Here is a 24,495-nt window from a genome sequence, read left to right on the forward strand (position 1 = left end):
CTGGCCCCTTCAGCCCTGTGTTGGTTCTGGATACTCTTTAATAACTCCGTCTGGACTCCAGGTCTCATTGGCCAATCACCAGTTGTTTATTGAACATCTATTATGCACTGGGTCTTTATCTGTTACTGGAATACAAGAATAAATGAGACATCTTTTCTGTCCCTATGGAGATCACAGGCTGGTAGGAAGGGTCTTTACTGAAGGGATGGTTATAATTTATAATACCGTGTACAAGCTCTGGGCCATGATGGAACCAGCTTCTGCTAAGGAGGACCAAGAGTTTGAGGAAGGCTTCTTGGAGGAGGTGTCTCTTGAGCTGCTGAATCTTGATGTCTAATGAAGCTTTTGGTAAGAAGAAAGAGGAAGGTCATTCCAGGCATAGGGAACAGCCAAACAAAGGCCAAACAGAATCTATGACTCTGAGTCAGGAGGTTGGAAGGTGTGACTTAACTATGGAAGGCAGTTGGATCAGGGAGAGAAGTGCTGTCACAGGTGATGGGTGCTAAGTTCTTAGGTGGTAGTGACATGTTTGATGCACATGTTAGAGGCATGCTGGTCAGTGGTGAGGAGGAGAGGTTGAAGGGAGATAGGACAGAAAAGTGGCCAGTTGAAGCAATTAACAGGAGACTAAGAAACTCAGCAAAGATTGACAGACTACATGGAGGTTCCATAGGCCACACGTGCCCCAGGATAGCCATGAACGTGGCCCAATACAAAGTCATAGACTTTTTAAAACCTCATGACATTTTTTTTATGGTGTGTGTAACTCATTGTACAGTTCTAATAGATGACAATGTTGTGTCACAATGTTAAAAGGTTGGGCACGCCTTCAGGGCCAGGGTTGGGGAGACATAATAGACTTCTGGAAATAAAGGTGGGGAAATGGAATTGTAGAGTGACTATTAGGGTTTCAGTTTTGGTCCTGTGATAGCATGGGGAGGATTGGGAGATGAGTTCTTTTAGGACTGTGGCCTGCTGAAAGGGTGGTCCTGCCTGTGTGTATGACACCTCCTAGATGGAGCATGTGTGGCCTTGGTGGACACCTGGTTGGAGCAGTGCCTTGGACTGGTGGGTTGCAGATGTAGATCTTGGGCCAAGGTATAGGTGGGGTGTCCCCAGCACAAGCCTTAGGTGAGGTGGGATAGCCAGGGAGTAGGGGCAGCAGGATGAGAGCAGGAAATGGTCCAGAGCATCTGTGCTAACTGCAGCACTGGGCAGAAAAGGACAGAAGCAAGAAGCTCAGTCTCCTCTAAGCTTCCACCATGGCCAGGAACTGGTTTCAGCACAGCAGCCCTCAGACCAGGCATCTGGACCCCATGAGGAAGGCTCACATCTCTGCTGTTGGTACCAACTCCTGGACCCAGATACCCTTCCTTCCTAGGATCGGACCCGGGCTGCCCTCCTGGACAACCTTCATGATGAACTCCACATACACACTCAGGCCATGCTGGGCCTGGGCCCTGAGGAGGACAAGTTTGAGAATGGGGGTCATGGAGGATTCTTGGAGTCTTTTAAGGTATGGCTGTTAGGGTGACTGGGGGTTGCAGTGGCAGGAGGCAAAAAAAGGAAGCAGCTAAGGTCATTGGGACCCTAGCCTCAGAACCTAAGGGCCAGTTAGAGGTGACAGAATAGGGCAGGGGTCTCCTAAGTGTTTGCAAAGAGCAAGGGCATCATGAGTGTGAGGTTGGAGCAGTCAGCTGTGACCCCAGTAACCTCCATGACCTCGTTTGCCTGGGGTCATCTCCTATAGTCCCCTAGGCAGGCAAATGAGTGGACAGAGGAAAGGAGTTGGCACAAACCAAGAACCTTGCTGCTTTCAGCTGCCTCTTTCTCTGCTTGGGGAGCCCAGGGAAGAATGGTAGGAACAAGGCCACACAGTCTTAGGGGTCTTCAGCAGCTGCAGTGGGGTGGTGGTTGGAGCCACAGGCAAGTCCCTCTGGTACTGAAAAAGGAAGAATTCTAACCAGAATGGGCTGCTAAAGGAAACGGAAGCTACCTGTCCCCAAAAGTGCCCGAAGGAGCCTGGATGGCCACAGACTAATGTGGGCAGAGAAAGTTTGTTGTCGTCTTTTGGCTGAGCACTTGTTGGTCCACACAACACTTATATCAGCATCTGATTTGACCATGGCCATAATCCTGTGCCTGTGGCTGGATAGTCATTTCTTGTTATGTCCATTAACACATGTGGGGACAGGCTACAAGAGGCTGCAGAGTCTAGGGACAAGGTTCCCAGAGGTGGAACCTTGTTTCAAACCCACACTTGCTGACTCTTAGTTCAAGATTCTTCTGGGTTGCCTATCAGAGTGAGATTGATAAGCATCACATTCAGGGGCCAGTGTTTAGGGTTGGGGTTATATGTGGTTTTCTTTTTTGGTTTTTTTTTTTTTTTGGTCTTTTTGAGACAGGGTTTCCCTGTAGCCCCAGCTGGCCTGGAACTCACTGTGTAGACCAGGCTGGCCTCAAGCTCACAAAGATCCGCCTGCCTCTGCCTCCAAAGTGCTGGGATTAAAGGTGTGTGCCACCACTCCTGGCTGGGGTTAGATGTGTTTTAAAACCCCAGCTCTGTGATGCTAGGCAAACTCTTTAAAGACTCTAAGCTATAGATTTTTTGGTAAGGACTCAGATGATAAATTGGACTTCTGTCACGGTGTTCTTGTGAGAGTTCATTGAAATAATGCCTAGAAATTGCAGATTGCCTGTGACACAGTAAATGATTAAAAGCCTTAGCTGTTATTACAGGGAACATATTAACTGTGTTGTGTAGGATACATATTATCTTAAACTTCCCAACTGTCCTTAGTGCTCTATGGGGAAGGCTCGTGTTAGGGATGCAATAATTTGGCATAGTAATTTATACTCAGTTTTAATAATTATGGGTATAGTTTTATATGTGAGGAAACAAAGACACAAAGAGACTAAATAATTTGTCCCAGGTCACCCTGGAGCCAGAGTTGAATTCAGGTCTCCGAATTCTTAACAGTTACATGATCTTCCCTCCCAGTCTCTGACTGTAAAGATTCCACTCATGCTGGCCAGGCCTGGGCAGGCCTGGGTCAGTCTCTCACTGCCCAGCTGGACAGCCGGGAGCAGGGCATGGCTCTGCCTTCCCTAGTTTGAGTCAGCTGCTGAGATTCCTTCTGACCGTCGGGGGAGGTGCCGAGCTGCTTGTCCAGGCTGATGGGAGATTCCTAGGGCATCTGGTTTAGTTCTGGTGACAGTGGCAGCCAGGCTGAAAGAGGAGAAATTGGGAGATCAAGATGTAAGAGGAGCCAGGGTACATGCCTGTACTGTCAGCATTTGGGAGGCTAAAGCAGGAGGGTGGTGAGTTCAAGCCCAGCTTGGGCTACATAACCAGACTCTGTTTTATGTTTGATTTTGAGACAAGCAAGGAAGAGGGACAAGTAGAGGAAGGAAGAGGGAGCCAGATAGGTTGGCCTAGCTAAGAGGAGGGTGAATATGAGACAGGGTTATAGAAAACAGGCTTGGATCTGGGGAAGGCAGAGGAGCCACCACTTAGAGGTCTTCTGAGCTCTGCCCCACCTCTCATCACACCTATCAAAGTGTTCCATATCCTTCAGTAAATTCATCTGTGTGGAATGATCAGAACTGAGCTGCCGTTGACTAGCTAGCACAATACAGTGATTTGTAGACATTTATGAAGCATTTGTTGCTGTGACTTTTGCAAGCTTCTTTTTATATTTTAAATCTAGTGATTTTTTTAAGGGTTTTAAGTATTTCTGTAACTTGGGAAAGCCTATAGCTGTGAACATTCTGCCCATGGCATCCAATAGATGAGGTGGCCCAGAAGCTAAAGGACAGTGGCTTAAGGCCATTTTGTCTAGTTCTCTACATCTTTGAGGAGCAGCAGCTGTTGATCTGTGCTTCACTCCAGGGTGTCTGAGGTATTTATAGGGTAGGTGGTTTCCAAGAGAGGGGTGCTGCAGGACTCTATCAGGACTTGCTAGGAGTCAGTATTCCAGGGAACTCTTTTTGATCCTAAATCCTTTTGGCTGTGGTTGAAGATAGACTTGCTTCTGCATTCAGATTTCATACCTGTCTCTGAGTGTATTAGTTACTTTTCTGTTGCTGTGATAAAACATCATGACCAAGGAAACTTATAGAAGGAAGAGTTTATTTAAGAGTCATGGTGGCTGAGGCTGCTGGAGCAGAATATTGAGTGCTCACATCTTCAAGAAGGCATAGGAAGGAGAGGGGGAAGGAGGAGGAGAGTGAGGGGGAAGGGAGGGAGGGAGAGGGAGAGAAAGGGAAAAAAACATAGGTAAGGCTATGAATTCTCAAAAGCCACCCCAGTGACACACTTCCTCCAGCATGATCACACCTCCTAAAGTATTTAGTGCCAACTGACCAAGTATTCAAATACTTAGAACCTGTGGGGGGCATTCTCATCTAGACCATCACAGTCCACTCCCTGGCCCCCATAGGCTCATGACCATATCATAATGCAAAATGTATTTATTCCAATTTAAGAAATCCCCATACATAGTCTTTCACAGTCTCAACACTGGTCATAAGTCCAAAGTCCAAACTGTGGGGGGCCATTCTCATTCAAGCCACACTGAGATTGTGAGGTTTTGCAGTATGGGGGAGAGGGGGCCACTGGGTCCGGTACACAGAGTGAACCTTCAGAATGTAGATGATCTGGATCAGTGTTTTCCTCCTCCTGCGAGGGGAAGCACGGCTTCTCTTGTGCTGCCTCAGTGGGCAGTGCTTTCAGATCTCCCATGTGGAGCAGGCCACAGGTAAGGCTCCACCCAGTTCAGAACCTACAGCTAGTTTTGTTTTTTCTTTCCGAGGCAGGGTTGTGGTGTCAGAATTAACTGACATTTCTTGTAGAATTCATTCCAGACCTCCATGGCGTCTCTCCTGAATGAAGGAGTGCCTGAAATGATTCCAGGAAGGAAATGTGCTGAAAGCTCTCTTCTCATAGGCAGGGGGAACTGATAACACTCAGGACTGAGGGCTATCCCACCATCCATCCCCTTTCCTTTCCCCAAACTGGCCTTCTCTCACCCCAGAGGGCCACAGCCCTTTGCCTGTACCCCCAGAAGCAGACCTACTGTGCAGTTGTGTGTGTCGTGTGGGATGGTCCTTCACACCTTGCTTCAGTTCCTCTGACTGTGATTGAGGCTTTCCTTTCACAAGATCCATATTTATACTGGTAAAGACTAATCTTCTGTAGCAGTGACTCATTCAAAAGGTGTTTCCGTGGCTCAGATAGCATAGACATATGTAACCCTTCGGGGCCTGTGGATATACTATTGGGAACTTTGCAGAACAGTTTTCTTGGTAGAGGAGATATGTATTAGTCACTTTTGGAAGGTACTTATCTCTAACCTACTGGTCTTTAATGAAACAAAATGCTGACACTTGAGGTATCCACATAATATGGATGTTTAGCACATATGGGCCACATTTCAAGAAACACTGAGCTGTTTCAACCCTCCACTGACCTTATCATAGAGAAACAGGGCTGGAGGACAAGGGGAGGTGGGTAGAATTTGGACCACAGTGAGCAGTGAGGTAGCAGGTTAATTTCTCTCAGCCTTTGAGCGCCTGGGATAGATAGTGCATTGGTCTCACCTGACCCCTAGTGGCAGGAGAGGTAATACACATTCCTGACAAAGCCTCTCTGGGGTCCTGTGGATAGCCACAGACTGAGCCATACCAATGATGGCAGATGGAGTCCAGGGGTGGGGGTGGGGGGATGTGGGCATGTAGGGTGTGTGTGTGTGGTGGGGGGCAGGTCACATTTCCAAGCCTTCAGCATCTCTGCCTGAGACAGGAAATTGGGGTACCTGGATGATTCTACTACCTTTGATGGTGCAGTGAGAGAGAGAGCTAGGCCTTGGGCTTCACTCCGCTCAGCCCCTGGCTTGGAGCCATAGTCAGTGAGTGCGCTGTCAGTTGGTTCTGTTTGAAGCCCTCTCAGCAGGCAAGACATCAGTGTCTGTCTCAGGGGCCCGTGCCTCTTTTACTTACAAGGTTTGGATAGGCATGCCTCCCCACCCCTTGGTGCTCATCTCCTTGATTTTTATCCCTTAAGGTGGGTTTGTTAAATTGAAACAACCCACAAAACCCATTTGTAAGGAAGTGAGGTATGAGTGGCAGGAAAGGGACTTGTCCTGTGAAGCCATCTGGGGCCGAGATGAGGTGACAACACACTTAGCTAATGAGAAAGCGGTGCCATTTCTCTGTCCTTATACTTCACAGGAGAACTTGATGGAAGTAACAGTGAGGTGTTCTGAGGGCTGGGAAGGCCACAGTGATGGAGAGAGTTTGATGGCACTAGAGGTGATTGACCAGGATGACAGCAAGGGACAGTCATGTGAAATGATAGAATAGGCTGGCCCAAGACTGCAAGGTCTATAAATTTAGGTAAGATTCTAACTCTACGTACAAAAGAACTTTCCTAAGGTTAGACCACCCACTAGCCCATCCCTGGAGGACTCGAACAGAGGACAGGTGAGCTTTGCCAGGGAAGAACGAGGGGTAAGTGGGAGTCAGCCCAACTGGTCCCAAGACATCCTCATGTCTATGCAAAGGCTTCCATGACTGCCCTCTCTTGCCTTCCTCGTTCCATCGCCACCACCTTTTTTTCCCTTTTCTGACTGCTGCCAAGGTGAGAAGGCCAGCACTTCCATTCACTTGTCCCTCGGACTGCAATGTGAAACCCTTTAGGTATCATTGGACAATTTCATCCCAATCAAAGCCTTGTTTGGGGTCTTAGAGGCGGGTGTCACCTGTCTTTCACACTAAGATTGGGGCAGGAGAGTGGATCCTGAGTGGTCAGGAGCCATGCAGGTACTGGACACACACTGTCTTGTGTCATCCTTGTGACAGCTCCTCCTGGCAGGAACCATCATCATGTTGTACAGTGTCATAGACAAGTTCATATGCAAAGCAATGGGAGAACCAGGGCTCTATTCTTCCTGTTGCTGAAAGCAGGAGGCAACCTGCTCTCCCTGGAATTTCATCAGCCGATTGGCCCCTCAGGTTCACCTTGCTGACAGTAGCACCACGGGCACCTAGGACTTGGTGCCCTCTCTGACATCAGCCTTTGATTTTTTATTTTCAGAGCAAGGCCTTGAAACCTCCTGGTTTCTAATTATCTTTAGTTCAGTAGCCAGTGACCTCTCTCTCTCTTCACCTTCTCCATCCTCTGTCTCTTCATACTTTCTTTTCTCTCATCCTTTCCTTTTGGAGACAAGGTCTTACTATGTAGCCCAGGCTGACCTTCAGTTCTTAAGTCTGTCTAGTCTGTGGATTAAGGCATGTGCTATCATACCCAACTTTATATTTTCAATCTTGAGGTCTGGGTTCGTGGGTTTGGGTCTCACTTCAGGTCTTACTGCTGTGTGGTTATTCCTTCTACATCTCAGTCTTGTAAGATTAAATAAGATTGTGTATGCGAAGCTCCTTAGGCTAGTTATGTTTGCACAGGGCTTGTTACCCACACTGGATCCTTTCTTGGAAAGAGATGGTGAGGAATAGATCAGAACATACACGAAGAATTTCACAAGTCATTCTTGGAGATTACAGTGGTGGTGGTGATACAGGGAGGACACAGTGTCTAAAGATGCTGGTGTTTATGGAGCACTTGATCCATATAAGGAGCCTCTCTATTCATTCAAGGACATGAGGATATGTTGGATGTTCCCAGGTTTCCAAAGGGTGCACGGTTCTATAATGCTAGTTTGTGGAGTGAATTAAATGTGCTGGCTATTGCAATCATATCCTAGGAACATTGTTGCTAGGCAACTCTTCTGTGGTCCAGTGAGGGGGAGAGGTGACATCCCTCAAGGGGCATCTTTGACACAGACAAAAGAGGCCATATGATGATGGGTACTAGACTGGTGGTCACGCACCTCATTGTCGGTGGCTTGTTTTCTGGGCTGTCACATTGACCAGCAGCCTTCCTGAGTCTCTGTTGCTTGTCAGGTGAGAAACACAGGCAGAACGAGGCCCCTTTCCATTCCCAGGTTTAGAGAATCTCTGGCCTCAAGGGTGTTCCTTGGAGCAGTATTTGTGCTGTTTGCCAAGTCTTCCTTGTCTTAGATGGAGCCCTTCCTGACTGCCTCAAGGGAAGGAAAGGGACTTTGCCTTTTCTCTGGATATGTCTATCAGCTGGCACATGAGATGTGTACTGATCTGAGTCTAGAAGGAAGGGAGCAAGATGCAGCTCAGCCCATGTCTGTTTTGTGAAGCCAGGGTTCTGAGAATACTCTGCCTCAATAGGCTCATAGCACGGTGAGGAAAATCCATTAATGATTATAGTAAGAAGACCCAGGTGACTTGGGCTCAGTTTGCCAAAGCACTTCGATTCTTTTCCATTTTCCCCTGCACGGGTCCCTGGCTTGCCAGCTTTGTCCCTCTGATTTGGCCCCTAATGGCTCCTGGATTTTCAGGTGCAAACATGTTACATCCTTTGGAATAGTTGAGGAAATCCTTTGCCAAAGCCTCCAGCAGACATTTTCTCCTGTTTCTTTGGCTAAGGATGAGTTACATGAGTGCCTTAGACTGATCTTGACTTACTCTGCATCCCATGGAGGAAGAGGAGACACTGGATTGGATGTTGGTTCTGCCATCGAGAAGAGCTGGGGTTTGGTACCTATACACGAACCACGTATAGTACAGGCATCCATGAACCTTTGCCCTTGCGGCCCTGACAACTGATTAACACAGGTAGACCACCCTCACAGGCTCTAGGTCTTATATTATTGACCTACTTTTGGGAATGTGTTCTGGGTACTTCTTGGAAGCAAGGCCACTCTGGCCTCTAGACCAGAGTTAGTCTAGTTCCTGGCATGGTGCTGGGCACACAGGAAACACACAAGTGCTTAATATTAACCACAAGAGAAGCCACATTTGTGATACACTGGGCTTTCTCCTAAGCCTTCTGTGTTCTCACTACCACCCCTTGGTGTAAACATGTTCCATCCCATTCTACATATATCTCAGCAAGCAACCTGGCTAGAGTCACCAGCTCACAGGTGGGGAGCAGAGAGCCCAGATATAAGTTCTGACAGCACCACCTGGAGACTTCTGTTCTTTTGACTGCTAGGTTGTATCACCTAGCCATGTTATTGAGTGAATGAATGAATGATCAGAGGGAGATGATACAAGGGCTTGGGGTCACTGGAGAGAATACCCTTCTCAATGCACCTCCTCTTTAAGCCTTTGCAGCAAAAGGAGTATTATCCTTGGGGGAGCCAGAATCCTATAGGCCTTCATTTCGCTGGAAATCCTCCTGTAGGTGGAGCTGAGCTGCAAGCACTGTGACTACTCCCCTTTGGTACTGTGCACAGCAGTGCTGCCCTATAGAGAAGTCTGAGGGAGTGGCTGTCACCCCAGGCCCAGCTCTCCTGGGAGTTCAGTGGTCTTGTGACTTAGTTGTTCTCATTTTTGCATCCACTGTGATAACCTGTCTGTCCTTGTTGTCCTTGCCTGGATGCCTCTGTTTTCCAACATTTCCCTTTTCTCTTTGGTGGCCATAAGTGAGCACCATGACCCAAGAGGGGCCCTGCTTTGACTAGTCTGAGTGCACATTTCCTTCAGCCATTTAGAGTTCAAGGGTTTGACCCAGAGAGTGTGTCTTCAGCCTCTGCAAGCCCAGAGAAAGGCAAGATGCGGCTTTGATATACATGGTTCTATACCAAGATCCATGTGGCGACAGCAGGGGTGGTAGTCCAGCATACACTTAGGAAGGAAGCTTAGCTTTCTGAATAAAGAACTCACATATGGCTGAGGCTGTAGCTCAGTGCTTGCCTAGCATGAGTTCCTCCCTCCCCCCATACATATAAAGAAGTCAAAGTACAGTCTGTTACCAGCATTCAGTCTTCATCTCAGTCCTGTGTAGAATGTGTGTTACTCATTTTACAGATGAGGAAGCTATAACTCAGAGAGGTTGAGTTGGCATCTAGACAGTGTCACCCAGACCTGCTGAGTTCCAAGCCTTGCTTCCCTTATCCCTTAGCCCTAAGAGGGCCCATCTTGCAGCACTGAGCCCTCAGACCCTGCCTGGATAGAATATGGAAAGTTCTGCAAACACTAGTTTGTGGGGTACAGGACTCTGTGTCTGTGTGCATACTTGTTCTTATGTGTGCATACATATGTTCACATGAGCCAAGGGCAGAGTCATCCAGAGGGACTGGTTGCTGACTCTCAGAGCTTTGTCATCACCTACCCCCCCCCCCCATAGAGGGCCCCAAGGGCAGAGTCATCCAGAGGGACTGGTTGCTGACTCTCAGAGCTTTGTCATCACCTACCCCCCCCCCCCTAGAGGGCCATCCGTGTGCGCAGCCATTCCATGGAGACCATGGTGGGCAGCCAGAGGAAGCTGCACAGTGGGACCATCCCTGGCAGCCTCAGCGGGGGCATCGTCCACAACAGCATGGAGGTCACCAAGACTACCTTCTCGGTGAGTGCCATGGGCTCTGGGTCAGCACATGCATGGCACTGGGTCAGCACATGCAGCAGAGGAGGAAGAGTATCCCCACCTTGGGTCTGTCTAGGCAACTAGAGCAGGGCAAGCTGGATGGTTGGAGGAAACCGAGGCTCCTAAGGGGATGATCAGCTTCTGCTCGATGAAAATGATCTGGAGCCTCTGTGCCAGGCAGCCCCTGGGGTTGGCTTATATAAGAAATATGTTCCCAAGTTTCCTTGACAGCTGGGTCTTCTCCTTTGGGTCAACTAGCAGGGGCTTGGGACCCATGATGGAGACCCCTGTTACTGATGACAACAGTGGCCACCCCAACTTGCTGTGCACCAGGCACTGAGCTAGTTATTCATATACAAAATCTTACCTAATCCCTGCAGCTGTCTGAGGTATGTACTGAAGTACTCTCAGTTTAGGAAAAGGAAGCTCAGAGAAGTATCTTGCTGGAGGTCACCCAGCTAAGCTGAAGAGCTGGGATTTGAATGCAGGACTTACTTGCTGATATAAAGTTCACCCGCTTCCATCACTGCATTGTGCATACAGTTTCCCTGGGAGAGAGGGCCCTATGGGTCTGTGAACTCAGTCCTTTTGAATCAGGGACTGGGCAGGTGAGGGACATAGCCAGTCCATTAATAAGGCATCAGTTAGACTTGTATGGACTGGAATTTCTTAAAAAGTTATTTATTTTTATGTGTATGAGTGTTGTGCTTTTATGTATGTAAGTGCACCCATGTTATGCAATGCCTTCAGAGGCCAGAAGAGGGTGTCAGATCCCTTGGAACCTGAGTTGTTAACTGCCGTGTGGGTGCTTGGAACTGAACCTGGGTCCTCCATTGCTTTTAACTGCTGAACCATCTTTCCAGCTGCCAAAACAACTTTTTAAAGTAGCAGAACAGATTTACCAAGATGCTGACTTTTACTATAAATGGGCTTATGCAATGACTTAATTTACCACATATTTTCCTATCTGTTATCTTGCTCCTCTCAGAAGATTATGATGTCAGCAGAGCAGGGTGATTTTCTCTATCTTGTGGTTAAAGAGACTGAGACCCAGAGAGTTTGACCATTTGTCCAAAGTTGGACAGCACATGAATGGCATTGGGCCTGAGTTAGAGGAATAGCAGGTGTAAAGACTCACTCTAGGCTTCTATTTCTCCTTCCTCAGACTTTCTTCATTTGTCCCCCTGTGAGGCTGGGCAAGTGTCCAAAGCAGAAGCTTTGGCTGGCCAGTGCATGTGGACCCAGCTTAGTGGCTTGCATTCTGTATGTTAGTGTGATGCCTGCCTGGGTCCCTTTATTCATAAGCAGTGATGGAGAGTTGGGAGCCCTGGGTCTTGATCCTGCCAGTGATGTCCTAGCAGACCCTGACAAGGCCCCTTGGCCTCCTCATTGGCACGATGAGGAGGTTGAAGCCTGCTACTCCATGGCTCTCTAGCTTTTTCAGTTTGTAATCCCCTGAATCACTGCAGCCATCTCAGAATATAGCCCTACTCTGGAGTTCTTGACCCTGTGATCTTCCAAAAGTTTCAGGTTTTGTGGGCTCGTTATATGGTATTATAGGCTTGGCTTAAAAACACAGGAAAGAGGCTGTGAGTGGCTTGAGTACTGGGGTCTCAGCTCCTTGCTCTTTTCTGAGATCCAGACCAGGAGCCATGTATAGACCAGATGGGGAGGGAAGGAGACCTGAGTCTGGGCATGTGCACTCACTGTGGGGATTTCATCGGCAGCCTCCAGTGGCCGCAGCAACAGTGAAGAACCAGTCACGGAGCCCCATCAAGCGGCGGTCTGGGCTCTTCCCTCGCCTACACCCTGGTTCTGAAGGCCAGGGGGACAGCCGGACACGATGGTAACTGTCAGGGCCTGAACTCCATCCCAGCTGTGGGGCTGGTCAGCTCTCTCCTCCTTGACAACTGTCAGGTGCTCAAGCATGGGGATAGATTTGCCCAGTTCTAGGCCTCCCCTGAACCTTAGCCTTACTTCAGGTACCTGCCCATGCTGTCACTTACTCTGTGTTTAGGAGAGAGTCCCTGACTAGAAAAGAATCGGGCAGTGCTGTGAGAGAGTTGCTGGTGGAAAGAAACTGAACAGATCCACATAACTGCTCAGAGAGGATGTGAAGAGCCCCAGTGTTCACAGGCAGATGGAAGACCAAAGAAGGGAAGGAAGAGAGAGGAGGAGAGGCTGCACAGGGTAGTGTCCCCAAGGCCAGTGGGGAGAATTCCCATTTGTGTCCCATGTGGAGGGAAGTTCAGTGTAGTGGTTCAACCCTGTGTGGTTTGACAGTGAGATCACTAGCAGCCTCACAGAAAGTGTGTGGAAGGCTAGGGAGATTGCTCAGTGGGTAAAGTGCTTGCTGTGCAAGCATGAGGCCCTGGGTTTGGATCCCCAGCACTTATATAAAAATCTGGGTGTGGTGGCGCATGCCTGTAATTCTAGCATTGGGGGTGGAGACAGGAGACTCCCTGGGGCTCTCAGACTAGTTGGTGAACTTCAGATTCAGTGAGAGACCATGTCTCAGAAAATAAGGTGGAAAGTGATAGAGGAAGACACCCAGCGCCAACTTCCGACCTCCACAAGTACAAGCACAGTTTTATGCACCTGCACACACATGCATACATCACACGTACACATACATAAACACACACAAAGTGTATTAGGCCCTCTAGGGTAGCTGTGATCAAGCAGGTAAATAATAAGTGTTAGAGTGGATGCAGAGATACTGGCACATTTGTGTATTACTGGTGGGGATGGGAGATAGTACATTTGCCTTAGAAAACAGTCTGGCAGCCCTCAGAAGGCTAAACACAGAGTTACCATAAGACCTAGTGATTCCACCCGAGGGTTTAGACACATAAGAACTGAAAACAGTTGTTGATAAAAAATGCTGGTACAACTAGTACACACATACTCACTGCAGCATGATTCATGGTAGCCCAAAGTGGAAACAACTGGAGCACCACTCATCTGATGACTAGATAAATAAAATGGGATGTGCCCATGATATGGAATATTATTTTGCAATAGCAAGCATTGAGGTACTGATGCAGGCTTCAACACTGGCAAACTTTGAAAATCTAAGCTAGTGGGAAGATCCAGATGCAAAGACCACACGAACAGTAGATCCTGTTTCTGAGAAATGTCTAGACCAGGTGAGTCCATAGAGATAGAAAATAGGTTAGTGGTGGGGGTGGGGGTGGGGGTGGACAGCCAGTTGCAGATGGGGCCAGGGTTTCTTTTAGAAGCCAAAAAATATTCTAAAATTAGATTGCAGTGATGGCTGTACAATTCTATGAACATATTAAAGACTAATTGTCCACTAATAGATGAGTCATATGACATGTTATTATATCTTAATAATGCTGCTACTAAAAAAAGTGCACTGAGGACAGAACCGTCATGTCCCCAGTTTCTGGTACAGGGTAATTTGTGGTCTTTGCGGAACTATAGAAGGGAAACCGTTGGATCCTTGGGTTGAGAGTAGGCCTCTGCTTGTCACATCATCCAGAGGGCTTTTATTATGGTCTTTATGTAGGCTGTCTTCAAGAGTCCTATAGTGGACCTTCCTAGCACCCTCAGGAATAGTGGGTACTGGATAATTCCTATAGACCACACTCTGTCCCTGGTGGAAGCTTCTCTTGAAGCATAGCTCTGCCACATGGGACAGCTTGTGAGAGGGGTAGACTTTGGCTGGAGGCTATCAAACCAAGGCCCCTGTTTGGTGGCCCTGGACCTTCACCAGGAATCTAGATGATTCCTTACTGTAGGGAAAGTAGCAGAAAACCCTGTTGTGTGTGGTAGTCTCAGAGGTTCAGGTGGGAAGGGAAGTGGCAGCTGCACTGTACCCTGTAGGGGGCACTAGCCCCTGCAGTCGGAGCTCTGTCTGAGGCCCAGGATGAACAAGGGCTGGGGTCTGGCTCCTGGGCCTCACCTCTCTTCATTTCCCTCTTCCTCAGTGACAGTGCCTCCAGTACCCCCAAGACCCCGGATGGTGGACACTCTTCTCAGGAGATAAAGTCTGAGACCTCATCTAATCCCAGCTCTCCGGAAATCTGTCCCAACAAAGAGAAGTAAGAGAGTCAGGTTGGGAAAGGCTGTCTGTAGCCATTTGGAGCCTAGCTCTGCCTCCAGGCAAACTGAGAGTGACAGCTCTTGCCTCTGGAACTTCCTGGAGAACAAAGGCCACCAGGCAGGCACAGGGGGAGCCTATGGGCAAGCTCAGATCTCCACTGGGCTTGTTCTCCTCTTGATATGGGCAGGGCCTGAGGCTTGGGGGTAGGGTCTTGGCGCTCTGTGACCAGGGCTGCCTTGCTTCCTGTTCCCTGCAGGCCCTTCATAAAGTTGAAGGAGAATGGCCGTGCCAACATCTCCCGCTCCTCCTCCAGCACCAGCAGCTTCAGCAGCACAGCGGGGGAGGGCGAGGCCATGGAGGAGTGTGACAGTGGGGTAAGTGTCTCCTGTTCAGCCTATAGACAGCACTCTGGGGCCTACTGGTCATACTCTGGACAAGTGGTGGCCTAGGCAGCTGTTACTACCTGTCTCCGTCTCAGTAGAGTGCTAGCAGTAGAGGGCCAGGGCCAGGCTGGAGGATGTCTACAATGGGGACACTAGCTGGAGAGGGGGAAGGGTCAGGTAGAGGCTGCACTATGGCTGGGGTAACAGGTCCAAGTGGGGTTGGAGACAGTGGCTGTCTTGAACTTGCACGGCCCATCTCCATACTGCTATGGGGCTGCTGAGGGTATACTGGCCTTGCTCACCCAGCCTCTCTCCCTAGAGCAGTCAGCCATCCACAACGTCACCCTTCAAGCAGGAGGTGTTTGTCTACAGTCCGTCCCCAAGCAGCGAGAACCCCTGCCTGGGGGCTGCTGCCACACCCATCATCATGAGCCGGAGTCCCACAGGTTAGTGGCAGTTGAAGATGTGTATGATGAGGTTGGGAGGTCAGGGATGTTCCCTATTTGCTGTTCACAAGGCATGCACCCCAGGCATGCCAAATTGGCCAGCTTCTACTCCTCCTCTAAGATCTTAGGGCCTTTAGCTCTGCCAACTTTCTCGATTTGTCTATCAACCTTAAAACCTTAAAAAAGATTATATTCTAGGGCCTGGGGAGGTAGATCAATTATTAAGAGCACTGGCTGCTATTCCAGAGGACCAGGGTTTGAGTCCCAGCAGCCACATGGTAGCTAACAACCATCCTTAACTCCAGTTCCAGGGGATCTAATGCCCTCTTCTGACTTCCATGGGCAGCACACTTATATACATGCAGACAAAACACTCATACATAGAAAAATTAAAAAGCTTCTATTCTTCTTACATATGGGGAAACCGAGCCTCACAGAATTGAATGATTTTTTGGAAATCCCCTGGTGGGGAATTGGGATTGCATGATTAGAAAGCTGAGTACTCTCTGCTCCCCTTTGGCATACCCAGGACCTCTGTCCCTGAATGATGATAAGAGGGAACCACAGCGGAGAAGCCTGTAACCTGGAGGAATGAAACATCATGCGTTCTGGAACCAAACTAGGTTTAGTGCAGTGGGAATCATGGGAAGGTGTGAGAGAGGACAGAGGCTGAAATGACCATGAGTGGGCTACCAGAGACCCTGGTGGGGACCCTGACACTGTCCTGCAAGTGGTCTACGCCACCAAAGGCTCCTGAAGTGCCACCTGACATTGAGAAAGACTGTTTTGGCAGCCGCACGCTGCGTGTAGAAGGGATTGGTGAGGCTGGAGAGGGGGCCAGCAGGGTACAGTGGACAGCCGGTGGGGTCTGGTTCTGGGAGAGCATGTAGGATGCAAAAGTTACTGTTGGTGGTGGGGGGTTGGAAGAACAGTGGCCTGGGTCTTTTGGGTTTCTGTGATTCCTTCAGTTGACCAGAGTAAGAGGCACCAGGTTTGAGGAAAAGGGGAGGGGCCAGCCCTGAGGCATCAGAGGGTAGATATTAAAAAAATGCCAAAAGGAAGACAGGGGTCAAAGCAAGTGACTTTGTGGTAGGCTTCCCAGTTAATGAATCACTTGAGTTTCATCTCATTCAACTCCTTGAGGCCAGGGCAGCTCTAGAGATGAAGTCTAATCCTAGATGTGGCATTGACAGGCCCACGTCATGAGCCTCAGTTTCTTCATATGTAATATGAGGTAGTTAGATACATTCATTTACATTTCCTGATTTTATTTATTTTTAACATAAGGACAATCCAGGCATGTTGGTGCATGCCTTTAATCCCAGCAGAAGCAAACAAATCTCTGTGAGATTGAGGTCAACCTGGTCTATATGAAGAGTTCTAGGCCAGCTGGGGTTACAGGGAGATCCTGTCTCAACTCCCCCACACCCCAAATAAGGTTTAGTAAATGTTGATGGAGTGAACAGAAGAATCTTATCACCAAAACTGTCCTGTGTGACACTAAATAAATACCAAAATGAGTGAATGCCAGACTGTTCTCCAGAATAGGGTTTAAGCCTCAAGGGAGGCTTAGGGAGTGTCTGCACCCAGGGCAGAAGGGACTGTAGAACAAGTCTGTAACTTTCCCAGTGTCTACCATGCCATGTGATACATCTTCTGAACTCTTCCCCTCCAGGCCATATTTAACTCTGATATTCTGCTTTTGAGTCCTATCCTCATACACATTGTACTGGGTTCTGGAAGGGTCAGGGTGGGCTTTGGAGGTCTTGAAACCTGTTTCTGGCTGCTCCACTGAGTCTGAGGAGAGGCAGGCTGAGAGGAGAGAGGTGGCCTGGGAAGCCCTACACTGAAGGTTGTCTGTAATCTTGGTTGTCTGGTCATTGGTCATTTCATACCTGGGCTTGCTGAGGCCCCAAAGGGAATGGCAGGGTTACTCAGAGAGGGACATATACACACAAACATTCACATAGAATAAATTTTAACAATATGATGGATCAGAAGCACATAGTTTACAAATAATGGTATAAAACAGTATCTTTCACTGAAAATCTTGTATGTCTAAATGATTCTTACAGAACATATACTGAACATACATTGATATTTGCCTAACTTTTGTGCCTGTAGCCAGCATAAGGCAGCAGATGACAATCAAATGTGCTTCCCACATGGATGTCGTTTGGTATTGTTGTTTATGTTGACAAGTACTTCACATTAGGAGACTATCATTTGCTTGTCAGTGATATAAGCAACTTATTTTCTGAATTTGATAATAGTTTTCAAATACTGGTGAACACTCACTGATGACCCTACTCATGAAGTAGTGGCTGCAGGCACGCACATCTTCAAGTTTAATCCATTAGTTTCTTACCTCTAGACCACTAAGCAATAAGCCAAGCACTGACAGTTTTGGTGGTGTAAATACTCATCATGGCTAATCTTAAGCTGTCACCGTGATATCCCTGAACTTGGAATCAAATTTGAGTATTTATTATGCTGGTTGATTGTAGTTTGTTTACTTATATAAGCTTATATAATTTAATTTTAAAATTGGCCCATGTTTAACAACCTGCTTACAACATTTCTCAAAGTTTGAGTGTTGCTTCTGATGAGTGGGTCCCAGTCAGTGAGCATGCCTTAAGGAGACTTGGAGACTCCTTTCTCTGGCCTCCCACCCAGCACTCCCATTTTACTGGAATAATCCCTGCAGCTCCTCCTCTTTTTTCTTTTCTTAGATGCCAAAAGCAGAAACTCCCCGAGGTCAAACCTGAAGTTTCGCTTTGATAAGCTCAGCCATGCCAGCTCTAGTGCGGTAAGGATTGTGTGAGGCGGCTGAGGAAGAGCACGTGAAGCCAAGTCCCACACTCCTGGACCCTCCACAACTAGCCTTTTCCCCTGTGCGCTGGAGAGAGAGTGCATCTCCGATGTCACATGGGTGTCTCCAGAGGGAGGCAGGGGAAGGGTTCTCTGGCCAGATCTGGGTGATGGTGTCTGTTCCCACATGGTGCAGACATTAGCCAGGGGCTCACCAGCCACCTTTACCACACTTCCTGCATTAGAGTTACACCCTTGGACACAGCCATGCCCAGATGTGAGTTGGGATCTGCTGGTTCCTGGGAACCCAAGTCTGTTCCTGAGCTCAGATTACCAAGAGTGGATGCACAGAAATTGCAGGTGGAGGGGATTCTTGTCTGATTTTTGAAAAATTCCTGTATGTTTCTTAAACAGGGTCACTAATGTGGAAGAGGAGTCCTTCCCCTATCCAAGGTGAGTGAGGGTGAGGGTTTGTCTTACAGTGGCCCTGAGAGGGGAGTGTTCCTTTAAGATCAGGGTGCCTGTGACCTTATGACCTGAGACTAGCAGGAGAGGCTGTCATCTGGGAAATGGGCTTCCCCAGATCTGCAGGGGCAAGGACGGGCTGAGGACCATGGTCAGGAAGGGTTGTCCAGTGGCACTGGGACAAACCACCACACTGGATGGAACTGGTTATAGTAGGCAGAAGGAGCAGAAACCTTGAGGCCATGTCCTTCTTCAGTTTACCCCTTGGTTTCCTGTTCTCAGGCAGCCTGTTCCTCCTTTATCTTTGGCCAAGGCTCCAGACTGGGATGTATCTTCCTTATATGACATGAGATGTCCCTGCCCAGCCAGTACTATGAGGGGCACTATGAGGGACAGCCCCAGGGAGGCCTCTGCTCCTGGCATGAGCCCAGTCATGAACTCCTGCTAGTGAAGTCACTAGAGACTCATCAGGACCCCCCACCTTCTACTCCCCTGGGGCTCTCATTTGAGATCAAGGGAAAGGGTCCACTTTGTATTAAACCTGCTCATGAAAAAAACCAGAGGGGAAAATGGAGCGTGTCATTTGCCTCCACCCTCTGCGCCTGGCTGCGAATGCATCTACAGCACAGTAAAGCATATGCCTAATTTCTGGGGCTGAAGCCAGACACCCTTGTATTTAGCACCTGCCTTATCCTGAGTGCATCCTTGTCCCTACCCGACTCCTCAGGGCCACATCACCAGCCTTTTTTTTCTCCCTTCTTTCACTCAGTGCTTGCTCTCTGTCTCCCTCCTCCTTGTCTCCTCAGGGGAGTCTTGATTCTAGCCTGTGGAATGCTCCTGTTCTAGCAGTTTGGGGGTGCCGTCCACTACTCTGACTGTTCAGGCCTGCTGTCTCACTGGCCTCCTACCCAGATGACCAGCTGTCTATTCCATGTCTTGACCTGGCCATAGTCCTGCTGGCTTCTTCATCAATAGACCTGAAGCACCTGCCCATCTCTGGACAAGGCCTCCTACCCAGAGGCCACCCTGTTCCTCACCTCCCAATGTGACGTCTGTCTGGGTCAACTGCCATCTTGTTTTGTCTGCAGGAAAAGGGTTGGGCAAGGGGAGGACCTGGGTTCCAGGGTGTTCAGATGGAAACTGGGGAGCTAGAGACAGAAGGGGTGGTGAGTGGGGAGCGGAGATGACTGCAGAGAGCATGGTGGGTACTGTCTGTCCTGGGTCACAGTGCAGTGCCTTCTTGGACATGCATTTGCTTGTGGTGGAAGGGAAGGGCTGTTTTTCCAAGAGCTGAATCCTATAAAAATCAGCTTCATTGCTCCTGTTCCTCTGGAGTTCCAAAATATCTTACTGCTCCTATGTGAAACACTTCTGACACATCTACTAGCCCAGGCCTAGGGGGCTCATAACCCTGCTGCCAGGTTCTCCTTAGGGGGCTCAGGCTGGTGGCCAGCTCAGAGTCAGAGCTGGGTATGTCTGGGACCTGGCTGTATACTTCCTTGACTGTCCTCTCAAGGTGTTTCCTTTCTCATTTCACATATGCTCCTGATTATCCTAGCTGTAGGAGAAGCCCAGGTAGTTTTCCCCCTTTGATTAAATATTTTTCCTATGAAGGAATGGACAGCCAGGAGTTCAGGGAGAGCAAATGACCAGTGCTGGGTGTTTGCTGGTTGAGAAAACCAAATGACCAGCCTCTGGATGCAAAGACTCAGCTGGGGTCCAGGTCTCCACTTTTGTGAAAGTTCAAAAAAGGTGTACTTATTTCAGTCCATCCCTTAGGTAAGAGGGGAAAGGTGTGGTAGGGGATGACTTGGCGAGTTCTAGTCAGGCCAGTGTGTGAAGGTTGAACTTAGTATGTACTTATTTCAGTCCATCCCTTAGGTAAGAGGGGAAAGGTGTGGTAGGGATGACTTGGCGAGTTCTAGTCAGGCCAGTGTGTGAAGGTTGAACTTAGTGTTGGAAAGAATACTTTGTCCTTTCATAATTTGTGTTCCTGGCATCTGTGAGGGGCCCAGTATTGCCTGGGGGCTGCTTCTAGGCTCAGCCTCTCAACTCAACCCTCCTTCACCCCCTCTCCACTTGCAGGTCTCTAGGCAATTGCCACATCTGTAGGACTCCTGTAAGCCCAGGTCCATGTGCCTGTGCTTTATACATTGCACGTTGCACCCGACCAGGGCCACCTTCTGTGGGATGAGCCTGCTCATCAGCCCTTCTGGCTTCTCAGCCTTCCAACCCTGCAAGGCTTTCTGATGTTGGGTGTGGGGTGGAGCATCCTCCAGCCTAAACACCAAGGCTAAACAGCAACCCTTGAAGGTCTTGCAACTTTAAGTACACACAGGCCTCTGGCACAGGGCTGCTGGGGCTGATGCTGGCTGGGCGTCTGCTTCAGTGACCAGATGACAAGATTTCTAACCAAGTGCTTTATCTCTCTGCATAAGGATCTATTCCCAAGCCAAAGCACAGACATGTGACAGTGTTTGGGGCTGATATTGTTAACTCTTTCCCCTCTTGCTTTTGTCATCTGAGCAAAATTTTGATTCTTTGTTCTCATTGCACTTATAGCCAGGGGAGGGGGACTGCTCCCTTCACCCATTTGGAAAACCTGCTTGCATAAAGTACTAGTCTGGTAAGATTCATTCTAGCTAGAAGGTCAACAGAATATCTGTTTAGCTTTTATTAAAAGTCAGTGTAGCAGCACCCACTGCTGGAAGGAGGCCCATAGATTCTGGCGACACTGTACTGGCAGGTTTCCACAGGAACTTCAAAGGTCAAACGATGTTTTCTTTGAAACTATTACAAGGGTTCTGGCTCCCTTCTCTGGGTAGCACATAGTTACAGTTGCTCAATGGTTGTGCAGTGCTGTATTATGGTCTGGGATCCTCTGGGGGCTGAATGAGAATGAGGGCCCAGCCCCCTACAGCCCTCTGGACTGTGGGCAGCAGCTTAGAGTCTTACTGAAGCCTCTCAGCTCTTGTGACTGGGCTTGTGCAGATGAGGCTTCACTCATATCTGAAGCCCTTCCACCATGACCTCTATGAAAGGCTTTTTTGGTCACACCTCTGGCTTGGCACTTCCTGCCTTACTGAAGAAGCTAAACTTTGCAGGTGCTGTTAGGCCTCTGTTCTGTCTCCAGTTCTGCTGATGCTTCAAAACAGATGCAGGAAAGCTTGAGATAGAAGGTCTTAGACAGTTTCTGTCTGTGATAATGAATGTCAAATGGCGTTTCTTGGAAAATAATCTGTGGTTCAGTTTTGTGGGCATCATTGGATTCTCAAGCCTTCTGGCCCCTGTTAGCATCTCATCCAACATGTCATCGTCTAGATGAGGGGAAAGAACTTGCTTGAGGCCACACAGCCACCTAGTAGCCAAGCTGACACTAGACCCACAGCCCAGGGCCCTTTCCTGTGTGCCAGCTGTGTTGTTGGTCGAGTAAGCCTCTGCCTTTCCTGAGGCCTGGGCTTTGGGGAAGCTGCTTGGCTGGGGCCTCCACACTGGGAGGTGCCAGGATTGGAGGGTGTTGGCAGGGCCTCAGCCTCTGCTGTTTTTCATCATGAGAAATCTTGGATTGGTCAGTGAGGGCCCTGGGGTTTGGGGGTGCAGCTTGAATAAAGGAAACAGGGAGGGATTCCAGCTCTTGGGCTCTGTGACTAGGGCCTGGGAAAAGATGCATTAGCCTTTGACTTCCTTGTTCTGAATTAAGACAGAAAGTGGTAAAAGTGGTAAAAGGAAACTCTCTCTGGTCCCCCCCCTTTTATATGATGGTGCTGGGAATGTATCCAAGGTCTTGCTCATGCTAAGCAAGTACTCTGCCACTTAGCTATGCTCCCAGCTTCTCCAGTTCTTAAAATGGGCATGGTTATTGAAAACCCAGATCAGGTAATTAGGCAGGATACAGCCAGTTTCATTTTCCTTACCTTGACCCCTCAAGGTGCCAACTAAACATTACCCTTTGTTGTTTATTTCTTAGTCTGCAAAGACAGTTCTGCTGTGGGAAACTGGCTGGGGTTCAGGTAGATCTTATGGCTCCTGGGCTGCAGGGACCAGGCCAATCAGTCATGCTCTGAAGCCTATGTTCCTTACCCAGCTTCTGGCTAGCACCCCCCCCGCCCCCATTCCCCTAATCAAAGGCAAAGGCAGGCAGGTATAGCCCGAAAGGCTATCTCTTATAGCTTGGTAGGGGGCCTCTGGGGCATTCTACCAAGTTCTGGTATCTGTTTCATCAGCAGTCCCTTGCTTATCCTGATCCTACACCCCTCTTCTTTCAGCTGGGCTGTGTGCCCCTTTGGGAGGAAGAAGACAACCGCCCAGGGCCAAAGGCAGTGGAGCACTACTGAGTACTGAGTGAGCAGGTGCTAGGACAGGGGCTCTGGATTGGGCTTTGCCAGCCCTGAGGGGAGAGTACTTGACTTGAAGATTGGGATTTAATTGCCATTGTCTTTGGTTTTGTGACATTTCCACTTGGAAGGGTGAAATTCCCCTTCCTGCTCCTTAGTGTGTGGTGTGTGCCAACTCTTCCTTGTGATGTCACCCTTTGACCTCCAGCTTGGGGAGTGCTGATGTCTCCATGTGAAGAGATGCCTGTGGTAGAGTGTAGTTTGGAAGTGACTCCCTGTGACGATGATGACTTTTCTTTCCTTCCTCTTAGTGAGGAGGTGATTTGTAGACCCTGACTGCCTATGTAATGTAAATAGTGTACATTTAATTTATTGCTATGGTAGCACATTGTATTTGTTAATGTATAAAACAAATTCTAAAAGGTTGACAAATGTATATTTTGTTGCTTAAATGTGTCTTTGCAGAAATCAACAATAAATAACATATTTTGTGTCCATCAGGGTATCTGCTTCTTTGCATGAAGTGCTAAACCTGGGCAGCACATTCATTTCCCTGGGGTTGTGTATCAGCTGCCTTATACATGTGTCATTTTGGCTTAAAATGTGCTGACAATTTTTTAAATGAGCCATCCATTAAAAAGAAAAAAAGCAAAAACTTTGTGCTGGAGAGATGGCTCAGTGGTAAGAGAGCTTGCTCTGCAAGGTTGAGGACCTGGGTTTGAATCCCCAGCACCCACAAAAAGCTGGGCATGGCTATGCATGCCTGTAACCCCAGGATTTAGGGGGCAGGCAAGACAGGCAGATCCTGAAGCTCACTGGCCAGCCAGCCTAACCAAAATGGCGAGCTTCCAGTTCAGTGAGAGACCCTGTCTCAAGGCAGTAAGGCAGAGAACAGTAACGGAAGACACAGCTAGTGTCCTCTCGCCTTGCATGTGTGCTTGGGAGTACAAATGTGTGCACTTGCATGCACTGCATATACCTCTCTCCCTCCCTCCCTCCCTCCCTCTTTCACACACACATACACAACCTAACCATAACTTTTAAATATTTATTTATTTATTTATTTATTTATTTTTAATTACAAGAAACATTTCATTACAACAGCATTAACCTATTCAATAACATTTTTCTGAGCTAGGGTACATCTCTTTCAAAACTGGCTGTACATTTCTAGGTTTACAGATGAATTATTACCCTTATATAATCTTTTACTCATTATAAACTCTATAAGACATAAAATTAAATGAGGTTCCAACGTTTAAAAAAGATCTCCACTTCGTTGTCAAAACACACAATTTCATACAGAAAAATTCATTCCAAGCCTATTGACATTGAGACGTTTTCACATGCATTTCTAATCTCTATATACATGACTATCACTGGTTACAGTCACCCACCTTCTGAGCTCCTCGGCATCTGAGCATGAATACAAACTCGTCAGGTAGACAGCCTTCCTCTCCCACTAGAGCCTCCACACTCTGCTATCCCTGTCACTGTCCACTGTGCTGTCAGCACCCCCATCCATTCCCCC

At 48.4% G+C, this 24,495-nt stretch overlaps 1 protein-coding gene across 8 annotated transcripts in view; it reads left to right on the forward strand.

Moving 5' to 3' along the window:
• The window catches only part of Rap1gap2 (RAP1 GTPase activating protein 2), a 251,257-nt gene that overhangs the window by 201,021 nt on the left and 25,741 nt on the right, over nucleotides 1-24,495 (forward strand). For 3 of the 8 annotated variants that reach the window (XM_017797085.2, XM_029561467.1, XM_029561473.1), the window contains 10 exons: nucleotides 1,382-1,516; nucleotides 10,301-10,438; nucleotides 12,184-12,302; nucleotides 14,410-14,523; nucleotides 14,782-14,899; nucleotides 15,228-15,354; nucleotides 18,087-18,163; nucleotides 18,580-18,618; nucleotides 19,437-20,472; nucleotides 20,574-23,474. In XM_017797085.2, coding sequence (XP_017652574.1) covers nucleotides 1,382-1,516; nucleotides 10,301-10,438; nucleotides 12,184-12,302; nucleotides 14,410-14,523; nucleotides 14,782-14,899; nucleotides 15,228-15,354; nucleotides 18,087-18,163; nucleotides 18,580-18,588 — 837 coding nt within the window. In that variant the 3' untranslated portion in view covers nucleotides 18,589-18,618; nucleotides 19,437-20,472; nucleotides 20,574-23,474. Of the gene's footprint in view, nucleotides 1-1,381; nucleotides 1,517-10,300; nucleotides 10,439-12,183; nucleotides 12,303-14,409; nucleotides 14,524-14,781; nucleotides 14,900-15,227; nucleotides 15,355-18,086; nucleotides 18,164-18,579; nucleotides 18,619-19,436; nucleotides 20,473-20,573; nucleotides 23,475-24,495 lie in introns of those variants that run through there. The other 5 variants (XM_029561472.1, XM_029561471.1, XM_029561469.1 and 2 more) reach the window with 3 other exon arrangements.

The sequence above is a fragment of the Nannospalax galili genome, unplaced genomic scaffold (assembly GCF_000622305.1).
Source record: "Nannospalax galili isolate Female #2095 unplaced genomic scaffold, S.galili_v1.0 scaffold212, whole genome shotgun sequence".
Lineage (NCBI taxonomy): Eukaryota > Metazoa > Chordata > Mammalia > Rodentia > Spalacidae > Nannospalax > Nannospalax galili.